At 44.1% G+C, this 25,428-nt stretch overlaps 1 protein-coding gene across 1 annotated transcript in view; it reads left to right on the plus strand.

Moving 5' to 3' along the window:
- Window positions 1-23,936, plus strand: part of IL17RC (interleukin 17 receptor C) — a 49,395-nt gene extending 25,459 nt beyond the window's left edge. Inside the window, exons 9-19 of the mRNA XM_058169255.1 lie at window positions 521-580; window positions 5,901-5,964; window positions 6,660-6,844; window positions 8,485-8,535; window positions 9,424-9,469; window positions 9,930-10,048; window positions 10,145-10,204; window positions 11,088-11,145; window positions 12,206-12,301; window positions 17,343-17,381; window positions 20,204-23,936. Of these exons, the coding sequence (XP_058025238.1) occupies window positions 521-580; window positions 5,901-5,964; window positions 6,660-6,844; window positions 8,485-8,535; window positions 9,424-9,469; window positions 9,930-10,048; window positions 10,145-10,204; window positions 11,088-11,145; window positions 12,206-12,301; window positions 17,343-17,381; window positions 20,204-20,796 (1,371 nt within the window). The 3' untranslated portion in view covers window positions 20,797-23,936. The remainder of the gene's footprint in view (window positions 1-520; window positions 581-5,900; window positions 5,965-6,659; window positions 6,845-8,484; window positions 8,536-9,423; window positions 9,470-9,929; window positions 10,049-10,144; window positions 10,205-11,087; window positions 11,146-12,205; window positions 12,302-17,342; window positions 17,382-20,203) is intronic.
- The last annotated feature ends 1,492 nt before the right edge of the window (window positions 23,937-25,428 follow it).

Genomic DNA, 25,428 nt, shown 5'->3' on the forward strand with positions numbered 1-25,428 from the left:
GAGCGTTTGAAGCAAGAAGGAACATAGCACATCTCTAGTGATTTATTGAAAATATGGGTGAAGATGGGGCCAATTGGTCAGCACAGACTTTTAAGCAAGAAGGAGTTATCTTGTCTGGGCCTGGAGCTTTTCCTGGCTTTTGTCTGTGAAATAGGTCCTGCACTTTCTTTTCTGTGAGCAGTGAGATAAAGTGAGGCTGGACTCGGTGATTGCGATATTTATATAGTTGGGTGTGTTTCTGGGGGGCTGCTAAAAGATGTTCCTTGGATACTAGCTTTTATTCTTTCTTTTATGTTTTTAATCACTGTTGGTGTGAGCTGCCCAGAATTATGGAATATAGGATGGGTGGCTATATATGTATTTGAAATAAATAAATAAAATATCATTTTAGTCGAGATGGTGGCTTATAATGGAATAAATAAAATAAAAACAAACAAATTAGGAATCCTAATATCCTGAAAACATCTGTGAAGATGCAGACCCTGATTTACTCACAGTTTTCTATCTCCCCCTAACCTAGACTGGATCGGAGAATGTGAGTTTACCAATCTCGCAGGTGTTTCCTTGTCTCTGCTTTCAGGTAAGAACAATGCTTCACAAAATCTCTCTACTTCTTTAGCTCACCTGCCCAGAGTTAAGTCTGGCATAGCTGCTGCCTACAACTGCAGAGCAGTTAACAGAGAACTGTTGTGGTCCGCCAGCAGCCTGAGGAGCTGGCAACCGAGCCAGATAGCGATGAGGCTGAGGAAGAACGTGGGCCAGTCCTAGAGGCTGGGGAAGGCCCGGATGAGGGCTCTGCATCAGAGGCAGAGGTACCATCAGAGAGCGATGTGCAGACTTCAGAGCCTCCAAAGTCCAGAGGCTGACAGTAGTGAGACAGAGGAACAGGAGACACCTGTTCCTAATGCACGCATGAGAAGAGCTGCCAGAAGGCAACAGCAGCTAAAGCAAAGAGGACGACTCGGGAGTAGGGCCAAGAGATGATTGGCCCCTCCCATAAGGCTTAAAAGACCAGCAACGGTGTTTGGGCTATTTGCCAGAAAACAACGTTGATAGCATTGTCTTGCTGCATTTATTTCTTTTTGGCGTCTTTTGCTTTTGAACTTTTGCCAAGAAAAGCCTTTGGCAGTTTGCCTATTTAAGACCAAGGTTGGTGATAAGACTGAGGAATTGTGTTGGGAAGAATTTGCTTTGATTTAGTTTGGACTACGCTGAGAATGAGTTAATTCTCAGCTGTTCTAATAAAGTTTGTTTGTTTTTAAACTGACTTGAGTTTACTGCTACCTACTTGGTCCTGGGTCACAACAAGAACAAGATTAAGGCAGCGTTACAGTTAGGGTATTTTAGCCCATTTTTTCACCTGCAACATTCCTCAGAACTGTTTCTAGAGATGGAAAGATTGAGTTCCTGTGGAGGGTTGGTTTCTTAGGTAGAAATGCATGGCCTTGGAGTGGTGCCAGGGGACTCAAAAGAAGGGGCAGGAAATTCTCTGATGAGAACTGTAGAATGAATGTTTTTACCTCTAATCAGCAGAAAACTAGAAGGATTATCTCCTGGATTATCTTAAATGAGGGAGGGACAAGCTATAGTCCCCAGATGGAATCAGGCCTGCAAGGATATCATTTGCGACTCTTCCTGATCACGCCAGGATTCACTGTCGTGTAAATGCTCCAATGAAATTATAAATCTGCCATAGGGATAGTTTTTTTAAAAAAAACAAAACATCAAGCCTATCTTTAGCAAAATAGTCCCATTATTATCTTAGCATCATTGTCTACCCATTCCAGCAACAAGTTATAGTCATACAGTCATAAGTGGAAAGAGATTGGTGATGGGAACTATGAAAGATTAATAGTAGTGCAGATTCAGTAAATAGTCTGACAGTGTTGATGGAATTATTTGTTTAGCAGAGTGATGGCCTTCGGGGAAAAACTGTTCTTGTGTCTAGTTGTTCTGGTGTGCAGTGCTCTATAGTGTCGTTTTGAGGGTAGGAGTTGAAACAGTTTATGTCCAGGATGCGAGGGATCTGCAAATATTTTCACGGCCCTCTTCTTGATTCGTGCAGTATACAGGTCCTCAATGGAAGGCAGGTTGGTAGCAATTATTTTTTCTGCAGTTCTAATTATCCTCTGAAGTCTGTGTTTTTCTTGTTGGGTTGCAGAACCGAACCAGACAGTTATAGAGGTGCAAATGACAGACTCAATAATTCCTCTGTAGAATTGGATCAGCAGCTCCTTGGGCAGTTTGAGCTTACTGAGTTGGCGCAGAAAGAACATTCTTTGTTGTCCTTTTTAATGATGTTTTGATGTTAGCTGTCCATTTGAGATCTTGCGATATGATAGAACCCAGAAATTTGAAGGTTTCTACTGTTGATACTGTGTTGTCAAGTATTGTGAGAGGTGGAAGTATGGAAGGGTTTTTCCTAAAGTCTACCACCATTTCTACGGTTTTGAGTGTGTTCAGTTCCAGATTGTTTTGGTTGCACCACAAGGCTAGTCGTTCGACCTCTCGTCTATATGCGGATTCGTCATTGTCTCGAATGAGACCAATCACTGTTGTGTCATCTGCGAACTTCAGTAGCTTAACAGATGGATCATTGGAGATGCAGTCATTGGTATACAGAGAGAAGTGGGGAGAGCACACAGCCTTGGGGGGCCCCTGTGCTAATTGTACAGGTATTTGATGTGATCTTGCTTAGCTTCACCTGCTGCTTCCTGTTTGTTAGGAAGCTTGTGATCCACTTACAAGTCTGTTCCGGTACCTGTAGCTGGTTTAGCTTAGTTAGAAGAATGTCTGGAATGATGGTATTGAATGCTGAACTAAAGTCTACAAAAAGGACCCTTGCATAGGTCTTTGGAGACTCAAGATGTTGTAGGATGTAGTGCAGAGCCATATTAACAGCATCATCTGTTGATCTATTTGCTCGGTATGCAAATTGCAAGGGGTCTAAGAGCGGATTCGTGATGGTTTTCAGGTAGGAAAGCACTAGCCTTTCAAAGGTTTTCATGACTACAGATGTTAGAGCAACTGGTCTGTAGTCATTCAGTTCCTTGATGGTGGGCTTCTTCGGCACTGGGATGATGGTAGAGCGTTTGAAGCAAGAAGGAACATAGCACATCTCTAGTGATTTATTGAAAATATGGGTGAAGATGGGGGCCAATTGGTCAGCACAGACTTTTAAGCAAGAAGGAGTTATCTTGTCTGGGCCTGGAGCTTTTCCTGGCTTTTGTCTGTGAAATAGGTCCTGCACTTTCTTTTCTGTGATCAGTGAGATAAAGTGAGGCTGGACTCGGTGATTGCGATATTTATATAGTTGGGTGTATTTTTGGGGGGCTGCTAGAAGATGTTCCTTGGATACTAGCTTTTATTCTTTCTTTTATGTTTTTAATCATTGTTGGTGTGAGCTGCCCAGAATTATGGAATATAGGATGGGTGGCTATATATGTATTTGAAATAAATAAATAAAATATCATTTTAGTCGAGATGGTGGCTTATAATGGAATAAATAAAATAAAAACAAACAAATTAGGAATCCTAATATCCTGAAAACATCTGTGAAGATGCAGACCCTGATTTACTCACAGTTTTCTATCTCCCCCTAACCTAGACTGGATCGGAGAATGTGAGTTTACCAATCTCGCAGGTGTTTCCTTGTCTCTGCTTTCAGGTAAGAACAATGCTTCACAAAATCTCTCTACTTCTTTAGCTCACCTGCCCAGAGTTAAGTCTGGCATAGCTGCTGCCTACAACTGCAGAGCAGTTAACAGAGAACTGTTGTGGTCCGCCAGCAGCCTGAGGAGCTGGCAACCGAGCCAGATAGCGATGAGGCTGAGGAAGAACGTGGGCCAGTCCTAGAGGCTGGGGAAGGCCCGGATGAGGGCTCTGCATCAGAGGCAGAGGTGCCATCAGAGTGTGATGTGTAGACTTCAGAGCCTCCAGAGTCCAGAGGCTGACAGTAGTGAGACAGAGGAACAGGAGGAGCCTGTTCCTAATGCATACTTGAGAAGAGCTGCCAGAAGGCAAGAGCAGCTCAGGCAGAGGGGACAACTCCGGAGTAGGGCCAAGAGATGATTGGCCCCTCCCATAAGGCTTAAAAGACCAACAACGGCGTTTGGGCTCTTTGCCAGAAAACAACATTGATAGCTTTGTCTTGCTGCATTTATTTCTTTTTGGCGTCTTCTGCTTTTGAACTTTTGCCAAGAAAAGCCTTTGGCAGTTTGCCTAATTAAGACCAAGGTTGGTGATAAGACTGAGGAACTGTGTTGGGAAGAATTTGCTTTGATTTAGTTTGGACTACGCTGAGAATGAGTTAATTCTCAGCTGTTCTAATAAAGTTTGTTTCTTTTTAAACTGACTGAGTTTACTACTACCTACTTGGGCCTGGGTCACAACAAGAACAAGATTAAGGCAGCGTTACAGTTAGGGTATTTTAGCCCATTTTTTCACCTGCAACATTCCTCAGAACTGTTTCTAGAGATGGAAAGATTGAGTTCCTGTGGAGGGTTGGTTTCTTAGGTAGAAATGCATGGCCTTGGAGTGATGTTAGGGGACTCAAAAGAAGGGGCAGGAAATTCCATGATGAGAACTGTAGAATAAATGATTTTACCTCTAATCAGCAGAAAACTAGAAGGATTATCTCCTGGATTATCTTAAATGAGGGAGGGACAAGCTATAGTCCCCAGATGGAATCAGGCCTGCAAGGATATCATTTGCGACTCTTCCTGACCACGCCAGGATTCACTGTCGTGTAAATGCTCCAATGAAATTGTAAATCTGCCATAGGGATAGTTTTTTTAAAAAAAACAAAACACCAAGCCTATCTTTAGCAAAATAGTCCCATTATTATCTTAGCATCATTGTCTACCCATTCCAGCACCAGGCTGTTAAAAATTTAGTGCAAGCCCCCATCATCAAAACTTTATCTATCCCTCTTCAAAGAGCATGGTGTGTACTCAATAAAACAGTTCTTTCGAGAAAGCTGTCCATCTCGGAGTGCCGAATTGGTTGTGTTCATCAGTTGGAACCTTGACACAAGAACTGATTTCTAAGTTATTTGTAACAAATGAGTTTTGGCAGATGGCAGCACCCGCCACCTTTTTCCTCTATACTCACTCTCAGACTCCCCCGTCACAGCCAGCAGCTCCGCCCCCTAGCTTCTGTGAAGTGAAAATGTAGTGAAGGCAATTTTCATTCTGCTTTTTCTCTGTACTCACCCTCACTCCCCCCTCACAGCCAGCAGCTCCGCCCCCTAGCTTCTGTGAAGTGAAAATGTAGTGAAGGCAGTTTTCATTCTGCTTTTTCTCTGTACTCACCCTCACTCCCCCCTCACAGCCAGCAGCTCGCCCCCCAGCTTCTGTGAAGTGAAAATGTAGTGAAGGCAGTTTTCATTCTGCTTTTTCTCTGTACTCACCCAACTCCCCTCACAGCCAGCAGCTCCACCCCAGCTTCTGTGAAGTGAAAATGTAGTGAAGGCAGTTTTCATTCTGCTTTTTCTCTGTACTCACCCTCACTCCCCCCTCACAGCCAGCAGCTCCGCCCCCTAGCTTCTGTGAAGTGAAAATGTAGTGAAGGCAGTTTTCATTCTGCTTTTTCTCTGTACTCACCCAACTCCCCCCTCACAGCCAGCAGCTCCACCCCCTAGCTTCTGTGAAGTGAAAATGAGACAAGTCAGAGTTGAATCTAGACAACTGGAGATGGAAAGAGTAGAGAAGACTGCTGTAGCTGTGGATCCAAGGGGCTTGGCTTCTCCTTGAGAAGAGGTTACCTGACCTTGGTATTCCTCCCATTGGTAGATATTGCAGAAGTATAAAAATCAGATAGATGGATGGATGGATGGATGAGGAATGTTCTTAAGGCCACCTCTCTCCCCGTCCTTATCCTCTCAAATATTGTGTTCATAGGTCTGGCCCAAGATTGAAGACCAAGCGGACGCACCTCGAACTCATTTCTGTCCTTTTGGAAATGGTATGAAAATGGCATTTCCTTCCGTCTTTAAGGCAGATAACTTTGGCTAAAATAAATGTAAATATATGCGTATATGGGGGAATGGGCTTGCTGGGAAGATGGGATCACTTTGATAGAAGTGTCCCTAAGGTGCTTTTTTCAGGAGGCAACTGTACTTTCTTTTGTTTTTTTTTTCTTTGAAGACGTTTTGCTTCTCATCCAAGAAGCTTTTTCCACTCTGACTGGATGGTGGAGAATGGAAGGATTTATGATATATTCCTTGCAGGCAGCTGGTCATCTGTAGCTACAGATGTTTAGCTCTGAAATTTGGGATGAACACTCTTCGAATGGTGTGGGTATATGAACAGATTTCCAGAAAAATTGCAAACTACAGGAACCATTAGCACTAGTCAGGTAACCCTGAGGACACAGATAAACCTCCATGTGCTTCAACGACCTTCAAAAAGGGTGTAAATGATTAGCTCTCTGCAGGGAATAAAAATCCTTCCATTCCCTACCATCCAGTCACAGCTGAAGAAGCTTCTTGGATGAGAAGTGAAAAAACAATTTTTTTTTTCCAAAGAAAAAAGCAAGAAAGTCCAGTTGCCTCCTGAAAAGCATCTTTGAAAGCCCAGTTGCCTCCTGAAAAAGCATCTCAGACCTGGATGACTGAGAATCGCTACAGACATTGATAGAAGTGCAACCTCTCATTTCAGACCCAGCAGCTTTGGCCAGGACCTGGACACATAGCCGCTTGGAAGTTTACACTTCGGGTGGGAGTTTCAGCTGCTTGGTTTCTGCTCCGTGTGACCTTCAGGGAGAGCTGGTTCCCTGCTGGCGGATGGAAGAGCTTGCCTGCCAACCTCTGCATCCCCATCTGCATCTGGTCCTCATTCCACATGTGAGTAGAGAATGCAAAAAGAGAGAGGGGGAAGAGAAATGTTAATCAGGATATGAAGAACAAGCTGAGAACTGGAACAACGATAATAAGGTCTCGTGTCAGTGTGCTGCCACTACCAGGTTAAAGGGATTCTGGTAAAAAAAATCCATTGGGAATTACAAAACATAAACCTGATTGTTGCAACCTTTTCTCTCTTCCCTCCCCAATTTCTCTCTTTTTTTCTTCTTGTTTCTTTTTTGTTCTTTCTCTCATTTTTGCACTAAGCAGGAGTTTTCCCTCCCTCCCTCCTTTTATTCCTCTTATGAAAGTCTGAGGGCCCTGCTGAAAAATGATGCATCTGACATCTTCATTTCTCCAAAAGATCTTTAGGAGATAGAATAGAATAGAATAGAATTTTTTATTGGCCAAGTGTGATTGGACACACAAGGAATTTGTCTTGGTGCATATGCTCTCAGTGTACATAAAAGAAAAGATACGTTCATCAAGGTACAACATTTACAACACAATTGATGGTCAATATATCAATATAAATCATAAGGATTGCCAGCAACAAGTTATAGTCATACAGTCATAAGTGGAAAGAGATTGGTGATGGGAACGATGAGAAGAGTAATAGTAGTGCAGATTTAGTAAATAGTTTGACAGTGTTGAGGGAATTATTTATTTAGCAAATTGATGGAGGCAGGGTGGGATTCAGCTGGTTTGGACCGGTTTGGATGAACTGGTAGTTACGCCCAGTGGCTGCGCCCACCCACCTGCCCCAGGGCTATCCCGTCTTATACAATCTCTGTGTTTTGTTTTTTTTAATAAAAAAGTTTTATTTTTACAATCATAACAAATAATTCATCCAATGTACAATTATATACAATTAGTCGGGCTTGCCCAGTCACCACCCCCCTTTTTAACTCTCTTCCCTCTTCTACCTTCTTCTGCCTTCTTTCCAGACCTTCCTCTCCTTCTCTTATCTACATCCTCTCCTCCCTCCACCCTCCACTCCTTCTCCCTCTTCTACCCCTCTTCCTTCCTCTTCTCCTCTTTCCTACCTCCTACTCTCTCTTTTCTCCCTCCCCACCGTTCTAAAATGGTAACTGGGCAGACCCAATCTCTGTGTTTTTGATGCAGCACGCATGTGTGCAAGGCGTGCACCTGAGTGAAGCTATCCTGTCCTATACAATTGCCATGCTTTTGACACAGCACACGTGTGTGCAAGGCGCGCACGTCAGCAAAGCTATACCGTCCTATACAATCGCTGTGTTTTTGATGCAGCACGCACGCACGCGCGCACGCACTCACATTATTCGATTCTGGGCAAACCAGTTGTTAAATTATGTGAAGCCCACCTCTCACTGGCAGAGGCACCATGGGCTGTTCCTTTGCTATTTCCAGGGCGGCCCCGCGGGCTAGATCTAACACCCCATGGGCCAGATTTGGCCTGCGAGCCTTGAGTTTGACATCCCTGGGCTAGAGGATTGTAAGCATTTCATTGGCGACTTTAGGTGTAGCTCCTTGCAGTCAGGCGAACGTTGTGCTTTGGACATAAGCTGTGGGGACAGACATATAGTACACACACTTAACATTGGGTTCCAGCCTTTCTGCAACGGGTTTGCTTGTAACAGAATTGATTTTCCCAATTTTCATAGGAACCACAGGAGTTCCCAAGGCTGCGACCTCATCCTAACCTCTGTGTGCAGGTAGGAACAGAATTATTTTTTTAAAAAAATGGGCAACCTTACTTTCAGTTTCCAAGGATCCTCCACAGGGCTGGATTATTTTAGCACACATCAAAAGTCAAAAAGAGGTTCTGACAGGTTCTGGAGAACCGGTAGCAGAAATTTTGAGCAGTTTGGAGAATCGGTACATACCACCTCTGGCTGGCCCCAGAGTGGGGTGGGAATAGAGATTTTGCAATGTCCTTCCCCCAGGAGTGGGGAGGGAATGGAGATTTTGCAGTATCCTTCCCCTGCCACACCCACCAAGCCACACCACGCCCAGCAAGCCACGGCCACAGAACTGGTAGTAAATATTTTTGGATTTCACCACTGGTATAATCCAACTCCAAATTAATGTCTATTGTTTTATTGACTTCCACAGAAAAATTAAATCCAGAGACACTTTTCTTCCAATTTATTTCCACATTGCGCTTCCATAAGTGTCTATCCAGATTCAGACCTGGTCAAGAAAGCCACACATATTATTACTAAATAGAAATGGTTCTCTTATGTGATTATGTGATAAGTAGTGGTGCACACGATTAGGATGCTGGGTTGACCTTCAGCAAGCTCGCGTTTGAGACCTGGGTGCTGCTACTTGACGGGGCGAGCTCCCGTAACTCGCTCCAGCTCCTGCCAACCTAGCAGTTTGAAAGCAAGGAATCATGAATAGATTGTTAGATACTGCTTCGATGGGCACATTAATGGAGACATGAAAGGAACCTCCAGCCGGGATCCCCTGGGCACCAGTGATGTTACCAGCTAATCCTTTCAGCACGGAAGTGCTTTGATGCTTTCACCATAAATCATGAACGTGATCCTGATAATCTCCCCAGATTCCAGCAATCCAGTTTTTCCCTCTTTGTACAGGTAAGAAGGAATGGAAGTATCTACCTCCAAAGCTGCCTGCAGGATGGTAAGTGCTGATGTAGATGCATGCCAAACTGTTCCACAATTAGCACTTTTATGTACTATGCTTAGGTCAGACTGAAGTTGTCCAAGCCCAAAATTTGGAGTCTGGTGGCATAAGGTATTTTATTGCGAGCAGAGGAATGGAGGACTCTTCTTGTGAAATATCTCTGGACTCTCTCGATTGTATTTATGTCCGATATGCAGTGCGGGTTCCAGACAGATGAGCTATATTCAAGAATTGGTCTAGCAAATGTTTTGCATGCTCTAGTTAGCAGTACAATATTACCAGAGAAGAAGCTACAAAAAGATTAGGTTAACAACTCTTAATGCCTTTTTGGCAATGTTGTTACAGTGGGCTCTGGCACTTAGATCTCTGAATGTCTCTAAATGCAAGAACTGACTCTATAAATCCATGAGATCGCTGGCTGAGATTCATCGTTTATGCTTCTTTTCTTTTCTCCTAGATGTCACAGGAAGTCAGAAATACTTGTTGTTTCAGGAGATTCGGGATTCCCAGGGGAATTCTTTCGTTCAAATTATGGAGCAAGGCACCTGGATCTCCACTGCTCAAGTCTTCAATACAGTAAGGCCTTCCTCCAGCCTTTCTCTTCCTCCTTCTGTAGGTGGGCAATCCAGTGCTCCTTTCATTCCCCACCCCCCCACTTTTCCTTCTTTACAGAAAAGAAGAACATTGGAGGAAGCCCTGAGGAACAGTATGCAGTTAGGGAAGTGCATGCAGGTGAGTAGTAAAATGAGGGCTGGAAGACAAGGTAGTGGAATGATCCAGAAGGAGGAAATGAACAGTAGAAAGGACATACTTGCTTTTATATAATCAGAAGTGGGATTCACATACTGTAGCAACCGGTTCGGCCAGCACCAGAAATGTGAGCACGCGTGCATGCGTGCTTGCTTCTCGCGCATGCGCGCCATCCACACATGCATACAGTGTCAAAAAACACGGCAATTTGCTCATGCGCAACATCCACACATGCGTGTGACAACAAACAACATGGCAATTTGCGCGCATGTGGCATCTGTCTATGTGCGCGGGGTCAAAAACACAGCGATATAGGACGAGATTCCGCCCAGGTGGGTCCGCAGGTCGTCACTACCAGTTCGCCCGAACAGGTCCAAATTGGCTGAATACCATCTCTGTATATAATGCTTTCCAATAAATCCTTGGTGGATGGATAGAGGTCTCCAGATGGATTCTCCATCAAAACATGAGATACACAACACATTGTCACTCATTTCAATCCATTTGATGAAGTAGAAGATGTGTGGACTTCAACTCCTAGAATTCCTAAGCCAGCCATGGTGGCTAGGGAATTCTGAGAGTTGAAGTCCACACATCTTAAAATTGGGAGACCCCCACCGGCTCATAAATAGCCCCTCAGCCCTAGCCAGGGAGAGATTTGGAAATTTCTTGAAATATTCCACGAGCTGCACTATCAATGAAGATTCTTTTGGTAACTTGGACCGTGTTCCTGTAGCTTCCAAGATTCTGTATTTAGTCCAGGTGAACATTAAAGAGACTTCACCTAAATCTTGCCTTATGCCTTTTTCTTATGTGGACAGGTAAATATTTTTAGTAGAGCATTGTTCTTTATTGTTTTCTACAGGTGTGGCAAGAAGAAGGGACCAATGCTACTAGAGTCTGGGCATGTTCAGTGGAGCATTGTGAGTGTCTTGTGTTTGAGATTAAAGACTAGGAATGCTACTTAGAAACCCACCACATCAAAAAAACTAGAGTAGTAAAAAACATAGAAAATGATTGGATTGCTTGGTATACCTTGACTCAACTCCCATTCTGATTGCTGTCTCGGGGAAGAGACAGACCTGCACTGTTTTCCATAAAGCTAGGAGGGCAGAGGCCCTCTGGATTTTGTGGGGAGGCTGTTTCCTGGAGCAGATTCCTATATCCTAGGACAGAGGTCTCCAACCTTGGCAACTTTAAGACTTGTGGACTGCAACTCCCAGAATTCCTCAGCCAGCTTTGCTGGCTGAGGAATTCTTGGAGTTGAAGTCCACAAGTCTTAAAGTTGCCAAGGCTGGCAACCCCTGTCCTAGGAGGTCCTATCAAACAACACCGTTTAATGGAGAAGACCCGAAACTCGCTCACCCTATCTGATTTGGTGGGACAATCTCCCTTGGGGAGAGGTGATATCTCAAATAACCTTGCCCTGTGCCTTGCAGGGCTTTAAAAGTGAAAACCAGCACCTTGAATTGCATCTAGAAGGAAACTGGAAGCCAACAGGGGTGAAAGTTGGGCATCTAAAACTGTGTCCTGGACCAGCTGAAACTTCTGGGTGATCTCTAATAACAGCCCCACATAGAGTGCATTGTAGTTGTCCAGTCAGAAAGTGACTAAGAAATCAGTAACTATGAGCTGGGCCTCCTTATCCAGGAATGGGCCCAAATGGCACACAAAATAAATTTGTGCAAAAGCCACAGCTACCACTTCTCCTCCAATAGCAGCTATCACACTAAGAAGACTCCCAAAATTTGTTTATTAACTGTGTTGGGGGAAATGAGACCCCCATCAAGAGTTAAAGATGGCAATTCTCCAGATCCTGGACACACCCAAAGAAGTCTACCTTAAAGTGAAGCTAGGACTATCTGCCCAAGACTTTGCCTTCAGCCTTAGCCAATGGGAAAATGATAGGAAGAGAAAAGGGTGGTCTGTGCAAATTGTCTGGGACCCAAATACTGAATTTCTGCTCTCTGTACTTTGATGCAGATCCCCGGACCTACCGGGTGCTGATCTGGTTGGTCACTCTCCTAGGTAGCTGCTCTATTCTGCTCATGCTCCTGTTCAAGAAAGAAGCAGTAAAAGGTACCCTTCTTGTTTCTCAAACCCCAAATCTAGTCCTATGCTGATGTTGGAAGAAATGTCCATCTGGGTTCAGTTCCAAGTGGGGAGAAAGTCACTGGAAACATGGTGGCTGTTTGGAAAGATGGTTTTTAATGGTGTACAGGACCACATGGTTTGAAATCCTGGGCAAAAAGGCACATGGGTGAGAGAGATAGAGATTTATACCCTCTGTTGGGCTTTGAATTTGAGCTTGTATTCTGATTGGTCGTCAGACTCCCATGGGGCCATGCAGGGGTAACTTTGTAGGTTGTCTGTGTCCCAGGCTTGGTTGAGCCTTGCTGGGTGATGATGTAATGAAAGGGCTTTGGGAAATTCCTACTATGGCTCTGCTTGAAAGAGGTAGATCTTCATTATGTAGAATAGACTGGCCCAGGCTTTAATGGCCCATTAACAAAGGGGGAAGGGCTGAGTTTCTGCCTCCCTTTTAGGGGAAAATATTCTGCCCTTTTAATATTTCCTAAAATATCTCATTTTCCTAGGAGAGGGGTGGGTTTTAACTTCCTACACTGCCAGACTCAATAAGTATTGCCTCGGCTACTTATTCCCTTGCTCTTTTCATGATCAGTTTCATCCTAGCCTTGGCTAACAATCCTGTCACATCTCTAATTCATTTTCCTTCCTTCACTTGGGACTTTGCATTGTACTGTATTTCCATGAACGTTTTTCTACTGTCTTGCATGTGTTGTGTTTCTGCCCAAGCAATTGCACTGCCTGCTATTTGGCAATCAAGCCAAGCTCAGCTTCCCAGTGCACATGTGCGCCGCCAGCTGGTGTTCACATGTGCAGGACTGCCAGAACCCGAAGAGTAACGGGCGATGGCTGGCATGCCCGGAGATAGCTCTGCATGCCACTTCTAGCATGCGTGCCATAGGTTCACCATCACAGATATATAGAAAGAGCTAGTTTGATGTGGCGGTTAAGGCATCAGGCTAGAAACCAGGAGATGGTGAATTGTAGTCTCACCTTAGCCACAAAATCAGCTGGATGACCTCGGGCCAGTCCTTCTCTCAACCCTAGAAAGAAGGTGGCAAGCAGGGTGAAAGTTGGGCATCTAAAACTGTGTCCTGGACCAGCTGAAACTTCTGGGTGATCTCTAATAACAGCCCCACATAGAGTGCATTGTAGTTGTCCAGTCAGAAAGTGACTAAGAAATCAGTAACTATGAGCTGGGCCTCCTTATCCAGGAATGGGCCCAAATGGCACACAAAATAAATTTGTGCAAAAGCCACAGCTACCACTTCTCCTCCAATAGCAGCTATCACACTAAGAAGACTCCCAAAATTTGTTTATTAACTGTGTTGGGGGAAATGAGACCCCCATCAAGAGTTAAAGATGGCAATTCTCCAGATCCTGGACACACCCAAAGAAGTCTACCTTAAAGTGAAGCTAGGACTATCTGCCCAAGACTTTGCCTTCAGCCTTAGCCAATGGGAAAATGATAGGAAGAGAAAAGGGTGGTCTGTGCAAATTGTCTGGGACCCAAATACTGAATTTCTGCTCTCTGTACTTTGATGCAGATCCCCGGACCTACCGGGTGCTGATCTGGTTGGTCACTCTCCTAGGTAGCTGCTCTATTCTGCTCATGCTCCTGTTCAAGAAAGAAGCAGTAAAAGGTACCCTTCTTGTTTCTCAAACCCCAAATCTAGTCCTATGCTGATGTTGGAAGAAATGTCCATCTGGGTTCAGTTCCAAGTGGGGAGAAAGTCACTGGAAACATGGTGGCTGTTTGGAAAGATGGTTTTTAATGGTGTACAGGACCACATGGTTTGAAATCCTGGGCAAAAAGGCACATGGGTGAGAGAGATAGAGATTTATACCCTCTGTTGGGCTTTGAATTTGAGCTTGTATTCTGATTGGTCGTCAGACTCCCATGGGGCCATGCAGGGGTAACTTTGTAGGTTGTCTGTGTCCCAGGCTTGGTTGAGCCTTGCTGGGTGATGATGTAATGAAAGGGCTTTGGGAAATTCCTACTATGGCTCTGCTTGAAAGAGGTAGATCTTCATTATGTAGAATAGACTGGCCCAGGCTTTAATGGCCCATTAACAAAGGGGGAAGGGCTGAGTTTCTGCCTCCCTTTTAGGGGAAAATATTCTGCCCTTTTAATATTTCCTAAAATATCTCATTTTCCTAGGAGAGGGGTGGGTTTTAACTTCCTACACTGCCAGACTCAATAAGTATTGCCTCGGCTACTTATTCCCTTGCTCTTTTCATGACCAGTTTCATCCTAGCCTTGGCTAACAATCCTGTCACATCTCTAATTCATTTTCCTTCCTTCACTTGGGACTTTGCATTGTACTGTATTTCCATGAACGTTTTTCTACTGTCTTGCATGTGTTGTGTTTCTGCCCAAGCAATTGCACTGCCTGCTATTTGGCAATCAAGCCAAGCTCAAAGATTTGCTTTGGTCCCAAGATCCTAGAAAACTGGAAATGTAGCAGCCCCGTCATTAATAGCAAACACAATGTGACTTTCTCAGGGGTCTGTGAAATTAAAATTATTTGCCAGCCTATGTTGAAAAATAACACTACCCAAATCCCTTCAAACAAGTGCGAGAAGTAGTAGTGGCTGCATATGCATCAATTTTAATTTTTAATAGAGTAAATATATCTAGCAGTGTTGGCGAACCTTTTCGGCACAGAGTGCCGACACGAGAGCATGCGCACATGCGGGGGAGCACCGGAAATCGGAAGAGTAGCTCCCTAGCGCGCATGTGTGCGCTGGGAAGCTAAGCTTCCTGTTTCCGGTATGCACATGCAAGCCAGTCACCTGGTCTTCCAGTTTCTGACATGTATGCACACGCAAAGACCAGCTGGCCAGCGCACGTGCGTGTCCCGGAAGCCAGAAGCTCAGCTTCCCAGTGCACATGTGCGCCGGCCAGCTGGTGTTCACATGTGCAGGACTGCCAGAACCCGAAAGAGTAACGGGCGATGGCTGGCATGCCCGGAGAGATAGCTCTGCATGCCACTTCTAGCATGCGTGCCATAGGTTCACCATCACAGATATATAGAAAGAGCTAGTTTGATGTAGCGGTTAAGGCATCAGGCTAGAAACCAGGAGATGGTGAATTGTAGTCTCACCTTAGCCACAAAATCAGCTGGATGACCTCGGGCCAGTCCCCTTCTCTCAACCCTAGAAAGAAGGTGGCAAGCAGGGGTGAAATGTTCCCGGGTTGGACGGGATCAGCCGATCCGGTAGCAATGGCGGCGGGTGGTTCGGAGAACCAGTAGCAAAAATCCCTGCCCCCCCCATGCCCAGCTGAGCCACACGATCATCAGAGCTTTTTTTGTTTTTACTTTTAAAAGCATTTTTTTAAACAACCTCTTCGGCTGAAGAGGTTGTACAAAAAATGCTTTTAAAGGGTTAAAACAAGGCTCTGACGATCAGGCTGAGGTGCCTGATAGAGGCTTTTTTTTTTCTTTTAAAAGCATTTTTTAAAAGGTAAAAAAGCTAAAGTCTGCTAGGCAAAAAATGGGGGGGGGTTGAGGGGTTCGTTTGAGAGAGAGAGAGAGAGGAAGGAAGGAAGGAAGGAAGGAAGGAAGGAAGGAAGGAAGGAAGGAAGGAAGGAAGGAAGGAAGGAAGGAAGAGGGAGGGAGGGAGGGAGGGAGGGAGGAAAAGGAGAGGAAGGAAGGACTACAAACCTGGCACTAGACGCAGCTTCAGAGGATAATCCAGGGCTGGAAGGGACCAGGAGTTCATCTAGTCCAACTCTGCTCCAGCAGGACATTGTTAGAGAGTTTCTGTCTTTTGATCCCCCAGTCACATAGCCATGCCCACCAAGCCACACCCACAGAACCAGTAGGAAAGAAATTTAGATTTTACCACTGGCGAGGGCAAGGGCAAACCACTTCTGAAATCGTGCTGGGAAAACTACAGGGACTTTTCCAGGCATTCACCAGGAGTCAACAATGACTTGAAGGCATGTAAAATGTGCTTTATGGAGTCTGATATTTTGTTTGGGTATGCTGACAGTCTTCGTCTCACTCATTTATTCCAGCAACATCTCTTTCTTCCACCTGTACTTTCCCCAGGTGATCTATTCTTTTCATATTACCTTTTCACCTTTCCCCCCCCATAAGAATCTTAAGGCAGAAGAGGAAGATCTAGAGAACCATCTCTTAGTTTTGTTCTAGTGCAGCGGTCTCCAACCTTGGTCCCTTTAAGACTTGTGGACTTCAACTCCCAGAGTCCCTCAGCCAGCAAAGCTGGCTGAGGAACTCTGGGAGTTGAAGTCCACAAGTCTTAAAGGGACCAAGGTTGGAGACCCCTGTTCTAGTGGACCTTTTCCTTCTTCTAGAGGCCAGATTCTCCACAAGAAAGGCCCAATCTCACAAGGCCAGAGCCTTTATTTTCTTTAGCCTTTCATTTCTGCTCTGAATGGAGTTCACAGACTTCATTGCTGTTTAATTATGCTTTCATCCTCACTCAACACATTCAAGTTTAAGTTCAATATGGTGGAGGAGCTATGGATCACTCCCCCATCTGTGCATTTGCATTTGAAGTCACGGTGGCTTTTCCTGTCAGTTTACTCAGACCCCCTTGGGATATGTATATTTGTGGTCTGATTGAAAGAGAAGAAGGGAAGGATCTGCCCTGCCAAGCAGCGGTGGGATTCAATTTTTTTTACTACTACCGGTTCTGTGGGCGTGACTTGGTGGGTGTGGTGTGACTTGGTGAGCGTGGCTTGGTGGGCATGGCAGGGAAAGATTACTGCAAAATCCCCATTTCTTCCCGATCAGCTAGGACTCAGGAGGCAGAGAATAGATGGGGGTGGAGCCAGTCAGAGGTGGTATTTACTGGTTCTCTGAACAACTTAAAAGTTCCATTGCCGGTTCTCCAGAACTGGTCAGAACCTGCTGAATACCACACCTCTGCTGCCAAGCCTTGGCGTGTGTGAATTTGTCCATTTGCTACAGAAGTCACACTTCATTATTCCAACTCAAAATTCACCCACAGGACACATTCGACCTGACACCACCCCATTAATGTTTTTCTCTATTTACAGGCTGGTTCAAGATCCTGAAAGAAGATTACAGTTCCAGAGGTAAAGACAACAGAGGCTCTTGTAGCATTTGGAAGATAAACTATGGCAATGATTCTTCTTTGGGGAAATCTCCTGTCATCACTCTCTTGAACACCCCCCCCCCCGCAATTCTTCTGTATCTTTTCTAATTCTCAGCCTTTCATTTCTGTCCAGAAATAGAATTTACTGTGGGGAACATAGTCTGGATTTCCAGGAGGGAGGGGTTGCAGAGGAGCAAGAGACAGCGTAGTTTAGATAGTTTGTTCGAAGCGGTTTACTTTAAGTATGTATCTATTGTATGCTCGTGTATTGTTGTGGTTGAAGCTGAAGTAGTCATTGGCAGGTAGGACATTGTAGCAGATAATTTTATGTACTACGCTTAGGTCAGACCGAAGACAGCGTAGTTCTAAGTTGTCTAAGCCCAAAATTATGAGAAATGAATGGGGAAATGTCATTTCTAAGGAGTAAATCAGTGCTATGCGCTTGAAAGAGAAGTCTGTGTTCTCAGTGGATATCATTCTGGTCTCATTCCATCTTTTTGTTTCTTCTTGTAGCAGTTTGTGAGCTTGATTAGGGGAAAAATGTCCACATACACTACTCCAGTCACTAGTGTTGGAATCTGGATGGCAATGGATGTTTGTTAATATGCTGAGCACAGTAACAAGGGGTCCTTGGTGCTCTCTGAGCTTGGTTGTTTTCTTACATTTCATTCAGTGTATCAATGATATTACATAGTTTGGTAATGAAACATCTGCAAGAAAACAACCAAGCTCAGACAGCACCAAGACCCCACAGTTCAACCCTGAGCTACAAATATTATCTTCTATTGGTACAGTAAAAAAGACAATTCTATCAAATTCAAAGGTAATCCTTGTTTAACAACCATTCATTCAGTGACCACTTGATATTTTGCCAGCACTGAATGATGGGGACTTATGACTGATCCTGAAAGTAATGGCTATTACAGCATCCCATGGTCAAATGATGACAATTACTGATGCTCCCTGCTGGCTTCCAACAAGCAAGGTCAGTTAGGAAGCCTGCAGGAAGTTGCAAATCATGGTCATATCATATGAAGTCCTTGCTTATTGTGATGCACTTAACAACAGCAACCAGAATTGCTGGAACTGCCATTGTAAGTCAACAAGATCAGGTGACTTTTTCTGTTTACAATCATGTTGCTTAGCAATGGGATTTATGATCCTATACATCGTCGTTAAGCAAAGACTACCTGTACTCTCTTTAATTTTTTTGAGAAGAGGCAGAAGGCATAGGTGCAGCATAGTTGTAAGTGGAATGGATGCTGTATTCAGTTACCAGCCAAAAAGCAAGCACTGATTAGCTAAAAGGACTTTTGTGCTGAGTTGTGGCTAGAAAGAGCAAGTATAAATTAGTTGGTGCTTCCAAAACGTGCTGTACTTTCATCCATATATATCAGCAAAGACTCAAAATGGTCAATTCATTTTCTCTGTGTTTGAATTGAATTCAGAAGGTTTGAGGGTTTGTATCATTGCAAGTTTTTATGAATGACTATGTATCAGTCATTAAGATCCATCCCAAACTTTTGTTGGTTTGGATCAGGGGTGAAATGCTCCCGGTTCGGACCGGATCACCCAATCTGGTAGCGATGTCAGCAGGTGGTTCGGAGAACTGGTAGCAAAAATCCCTGCCCGCCCCCCTGCCCATGCCCAGCTGAGCCGCGCGATCATCAGAGGTTTTTTTTTTTTTTTACTTTTAAAAGCATTTTTTCTTCAGCCAAAAAAATGCTTTTAAAAGTAAAAAAAAAAGCCTTTGATGATTGCGCGGCTCAACTGAGATCAACAGAGCCTTTTAAAAGCATTTTTTCTACAATCTCTTTGGAGGAAGAGGTTGTAGAAAAAATGCTTTTAAAAGTAAAAAAAAAAAGTTGGCCACACCCACCCAGTCTCATTACTCACCACCACCAAGCCATGCCCACAGAACCAGTAGTAACAAATTTTACATTTCACCACTGGTTTGGATTGCAAATTTCCTGGTCGCATTTTGAAAAACTAGCAATGGATAGAGAAAGTACAAAGAGAAAGAAAAGGGTTTGGAAGATAACAACAACAACAGAGTTGGGAGGGACTTTGGAGGTCTTCTAGTCCAACCCCCTGCTCAGGCAGGAAACCCTATACCATTTGTCAGCCTCCGCTTTAATTTAGTGTATTTCTCCTACTAGATTATCTGACTATTTTATTACCTTGTTAAAAGTTTGCTCTACTGATTGTCTTACATGCTTTATGGAGAAGGGGGGGGAAGTTTTAACTGTTCCCAGCGTCGGCTGACATTGTATGTGGGGGAGAGGGGAAATGCCATTTTCAAAACCAGAGGTTTGAATTGTGTTGGCGCGTGAATGTAACGGCAGCTGCTGATTCCACATTCCATTCGGAAGATTGACAGAGGGAGAATATCGGAAGTGGAAGTACACGTGGCTGAGGAGAAAGAAGACATTGGACTATTATTGTATGACCTCTAGTAGGGGGAGGGTTCAGGAGAGAATATGACTCTGGGGATTTGATTTACTTCCAGTTCCAGCTTTGCTTTCACCGCATCCAGACTTGTATGATAAAGATTACCAAATTCTTCAACATGATGAAGTTGGGTTTTTATTTTCTCAAACACTGATCTGGGGCAGGCTGACACCATTTCAGATAAGATGAAAAAATTGATCTTCAGAGTATAGAATTTGCAATGCTGCATCTAAACATGAGAGAGCCACTTGTGAAGATGCTGGATGAGAAAGCAAAGAAGAGAGACGTGGGATAGGAGGATTTCTTATTGTTTATGGAATATCTCATCTCTCTCTCTCTCTCTCACCGCAGGAATGCTTCAGGGACGACAGGTCCTCATTCTCTATTCTCCAGATCATGAAGGCTATGAGCGTGTGGTGGGCATCCTGGCTGATGCTCTGACTCAGCTGCAAGTATCTGTATCCCTGGAGTTGTGGAGCCGTGGGGAGTTGGGGTCTCTGGGGCCCATGCAGTGGTTCCATGCCCAGCGACGCTTGGTACTCCAAGAAGGCGGAGTTATTGTGCTGCTGTTTTCCCATGGTGCCGTGGCCAGTTGTGCAGAATGGCTGGGCTGGAAACAGAGCTTCCCTCGGTCCACCTTCAAACCAGACAGCACATTCTTGGCTTCCCTCAACTGCGTCCTGCCTGATTTCCTGGCTGGTGAGACCAGGGCCACATACATTGTCGGCTGCTTTGAGGAGCTTCTTCCAGTCAACGAGATCCCTGACCTCTTCCATTCAGTGCCTGTCTATCCTCTGCCCTCTCAGCTCTTTAGATTCCTGCTGGCCTTGGCCGGCCCCAGGGTAGGACACAAAGAGAAGAACAGCCTCCGGAGGCATGCAGAGTGTATCCACAAGAGCCTAGAACGGGCAGTGCACGAATGCCAGCAAAAGTACCCCAGCTAGTAGAACCTGTAATTGCTGCTTTCTCAGCAGGGGGATAAACAGAGTAAATGCATCCTTGAGGAATAAGACTTTCAGAAGTGAGCTGGTAAAAGTGCATCTGAATGTACTGACGTATAGTTTTCCAACAAGTGACCAGTCTGTTCCTGTAACATGGAAAGAGGCCTGTGATGCTGTAACAAGACTGAATCATGGATAGGAACTTGTTCTGCATAGCGGTTCAGGTGATAAGGTACCTGTTTAAGTGGCTGGTGGAGGTAAGGAGCTTGCCATCATATTACTAAAGGGTAACCAGCCAATAATATGAAGGGAGATCATCAGTAGATTCAGACTGGAGGATCTCCAAAGGTGTGGGCCTCTTACCTTCATGCCATTTTTTGGAGCTCCCTTGAGGCAACTGCTTGGCCAGCAAAATGCAATAATGGTAAAAACTAGAAATACTCAAATTAGAGTGGTACAGGGCACTTCATGAAATTAGCTGTTCAGAGCATCAAGGGAGCCATGTCCTGTGAAGCCTCAGCATGGCTTGGTTTTGATGGAAGTGTCTTCAGGGTATGCGCTTGTATCTCAGAAGGTTAGGAAAAGATCTCAGAATGGTGACACTGAACTTTGGACTGATACAGCTACCTCAAGCAAGTTTGGAAGGAAGGATGTGTTTGTTGGTTTCCAGAAGTTTCCTTCGGATGGTTCGCACAGCCTTTATTTAAAAATGAAAAGGGCTTTATATGCATTCTCTGCCTTTTATCAGGATGTCATCCACACATCCTGCTTGCCATAATGTCTGCATTACTAAATGTTTTTGAGAGACCTCTGCCACAGACTACTGAGGTGAGGTGGCCTAGAATCATTTTTGGTTGTTCCAGTTTGGAAGTGGTGTTTCCCTTCTTCTGCTGACACAGAACTTTCCATGAGGACAATTTAGGATGTATCAGGGAAGAGGTTAGAGATGATGAGTCAATGAGAGTGATTTGCTCAGCTCCAGCTGTCTTGGCAAATTGGCTCCTTCCCTGCCCAATAACTGGGCCCTGTACTTCTACTGTACTGGCCATTCTGTCTTTGATTGGAGGACAGGCTGGACACTTGGTTTCTGTGGGGAAAGTTTTATTTTATTTATTTTGTGGATGTTATTGTTTTAAAGTCTTTTCAATTGTTCTAACTGTCTTGGAATTTTAGAATTGTAAGCCACCCAGAGTCACTTGGTTGAGTTGGGCGGCTATAGAAATTTAATAAAACAATCAAACAAAATTTCCCTCAAGAGGGAGAAAGGAAAGCAAGTCCCAGAGGCACAACAGCACTGAGAATTCCCTGGTTTCTGGCTTCGTATTTCAAATTAGCTCTTTTGCTCATTTAAGCAGACTTTTCAGTGAAGAGGGAGAATTGACACAGGTATCTTGATCCTCTGTTTCTTTGACAGATGTTCTACAGTAGCCCTTGACCTACAAACATTCATTTAATGGCTGTTTGAAGTTGCAATGGCAACTGAAAAAAGTGACTTTTGATTGTTTTTCACACAACCATTGCAGCATTCCCATGGTCACATAATCAACATTCGGGTGCTTGGCAACTGGCTCGTATTTATGATGGTTGCAGTGTCCTGATCACCTTTTGTGACCTTCTGACAAGCAAAGTCAACGGGAAAGCCAGATATATTTAACAACCATATTACTAACTTAACAACTGCAGTGATTCACTTAACAACTGTGGCAAGAAAAGTCATAAAATGGGGCAAAATTAACTTAGCAACTGTCTCGCTTAGCAACAGAAATTTTGGGCTCAATTGTGGTCGTATGTCAAGGACTACCTGTACTTTCTTCTATTGCCCTTTACAGATGAATGACCCTATGAAACACATTAATAACACTGCCATCTAGAGCCAAAGGGCCTCTGGTGGCTCAGGCTGGTAAGACAATCTGTTATAAACACAGCTGCCTGCAATTACTGCAGGTTCAAGTCCCACCAGGCCCCAGGTTGACTCAGCCTTCCATCCTTTATAAGGTAGGTAAAATGAGGACCCAGATTGTTGGGGGCAATTAAGTTGACATTGTATATAATATACAAATGGATGAAGACTATTGCTTGACATAGTGTAAGCCGCCCTGAGTCTCCGGAGAAGGGCGGGATATAAATGCAAATAAATAAATAAATAAAAATTCCTGGAGATGCAGACAATTGATTCAAGAGGACAATACTGTAGTCCACTCAGAGGAAACATACTACAAATAAGAACAATCAGTACTAAATACATAAATTGTCAAAGGGTAACTTATTGATATCAAAGATACTCTCATAAAACGACAGGCGAGATGGTGTGGATAGTCACAAAACACTTGTTTATGACAAATTGGTAAGCTTGCTGCCATCTTTGTAGCTTTCCTGGGTGCTCTACAGTTTTCTCCTCTTAATCCAGGGCCTCTGGTGGCTCAGACTGCTGAGACAGTCTGTTATTAACACAGCTGCTTGCAATTACTGCAGGTTCAAGTCCCACCAGGCCCAAGGTTGACTCAGCCTTCCATCCTTTATAAGGTAGGTAAAATGAGGACCCAGATTGTTGGGGGCAATTAAGTTGACATTGTATATAATATACAAATGGATGAAGACTATTGCTTGACATAGTGTAAGCCGCCCTGAGTCTCCGGAGAAGGGCGGGATATAAATGCAAATAAATAAATAAATAAAAATTCCTGGAGATGCAGACAATTGATTCAAGAGGACAATACTGTAGTCCACTCAGAGGAAACATACTACAAATAAGAACAATCAGTACTAAATACATAAATTGTCAAAGGGTAACTTATTGATATCAAAGATACTCTCATAAAGCGACAGGCGAGATGGTGTGGATAGTCACAAAACACTTGTTTATGACAAATTGGTAAGCTTGCTGCCATCTTTGTAGCTTTCCTGGGTGCTCTACAGTTTTCTCCTCTTAATCCAGGGCCTCTGGTGGCTCAGACTGCTGAGACAGTCTGTTATTAACACAGCTGCTTGCAATTACTGCAGGTTCAAGTCCCACCAGGCCCAAGGTTGACTCAGCCTTCCATCCTTTATAAGGTAGGTAAAATGAGGACCCAGATTGTTGGGGGCAATTAAGTTGACATTGTATATAATATACAAATGGATGAAGACTATTGCTTGACATAGTGTAAGCCGCCCTGAGTCTCGGAGAAGGGCGGGATATAAATGCAAATAAATAAATAAATAAAAATTCCTGGAGATGCAGACAATTGATTCAAGAGGACAATACTGTAGTCCACTCAGAGGAAACATACTACAAATAAGAACAATCAGTACTAAATACATAAATTGTCAAAGGGTAACTTATTGATATCAAAGATACTCTCATAAAACGACAGGCGAGATGGTGTGGATAGTCACAAAACACTTGTTTATGACAAATTGGTAAGCTTGCTGCCATCTTTGTAGCTTTCCTGGGTGCTCTACAGTTTTCTCCTCTTAATCCAGGGCCTCTGGTGGCTCAGACTGCTGAGACAGTCTGTTATTAACACAGCTGCTTGCAATTACTGCAGGTTCAAGTCCCACCAGGCCCAAGGTTGACTCAGCCTTCCATCCTTTATAAGGTAGGTAAAATGAGGACCCAGATTGTTGGGGGGCAATAAGTTGACTTTGTATATAATATACAAATGGATGAAGACTATTGCTTGACATAGTGTAAGCCGCCATGAGTCTTCGGAGAAGGGCGGGATATAAATGCAAATAAAAAAAAAATCCTGGACTTTTTCTTCTGGGAACTGTTTTCAAGCAAAATTTGCCCTTCTTATTTCCTGAGAATGCTTCTGATGATGGCACAAGTGCCAGAGGTGGCACACAGAGCCCTCTATATGGGCACACACACTGTCGCTAGCTGCTCTTTTGGTTTCTGGCAGGCACATGCGCGCTGGCCAGATGGTCTTTGGATTTCCGGTGCATGAAGACCAGCTGGCCGACACGTATGCGCCCACTGGAAACCAGAAGAGCAACCGGCTGGTATGTACATGCATACCAACCAGCTGGTCTTCAGGTTTCCGGTGCTCCAGTGCGCGCATATGCGCAAATTCCGGTTTGGGCACTTGGTGCCGAAAAGGTTTTCCATCACTGCTCTAGAGCAGGGGTCTCCAACCTTGGCAACTTTAAGCCTGGTGGACTTCAACTCCCAGAATCCCCCAGCCAGCAGAGCCAAAAATCCCATCAGGAGACAGGAACATCTGCCCAAGGTGAACATCGACCCAAGGATTTACTTATAAATAAGAAAAGATATTGGAGGATGGACGGAAATTGCCAAGATAACTCTTTAAAGTGTAAAACAACTAAAAGGTTAAGGGAGTTAGGGGGAATTTCTTAGGTGTGGCATGCATTGTGTAGGAGTATAAAATGTGTAGCTTGAAAACTGCTTCTTGCGCTCTTTGAACTTAATCCATTTGGGAAGAGTCTAAGAGCTTGCAACCACTTTTCTTTTTTTTATTTTCATATTTTTCTACAATAAATCTTTGATTTTGTTAATCAGACTTGTCTTGGAGTTTTGAGTATCAAATCTGGTGGTTTTAAAACTCACACGCTGCAAAACTGACCTGAATTTGAAGGGCTTTCAAAGCCTTCCAATGCAGCCTCCCCAGTGTACACAGGATTCTACCTCTAGGA

The sequence above is a fragment of the Ahaetulla prasina genome, chromosome 2 (genome assembly GCF_028640845.1).
Source record: "Ahaetulla prasina isolate Xishuangbanna chromosome 2, ASM2864084v1, whole genome shotgun sequence".
Classification (NCBI taxonomy): domain Eukaryota; kingdom Metazoa; phylum Chordata; class Lepidosauria; order Squamata; family Colubridae; genus Ahaetulla; species Ahaetulla prasina.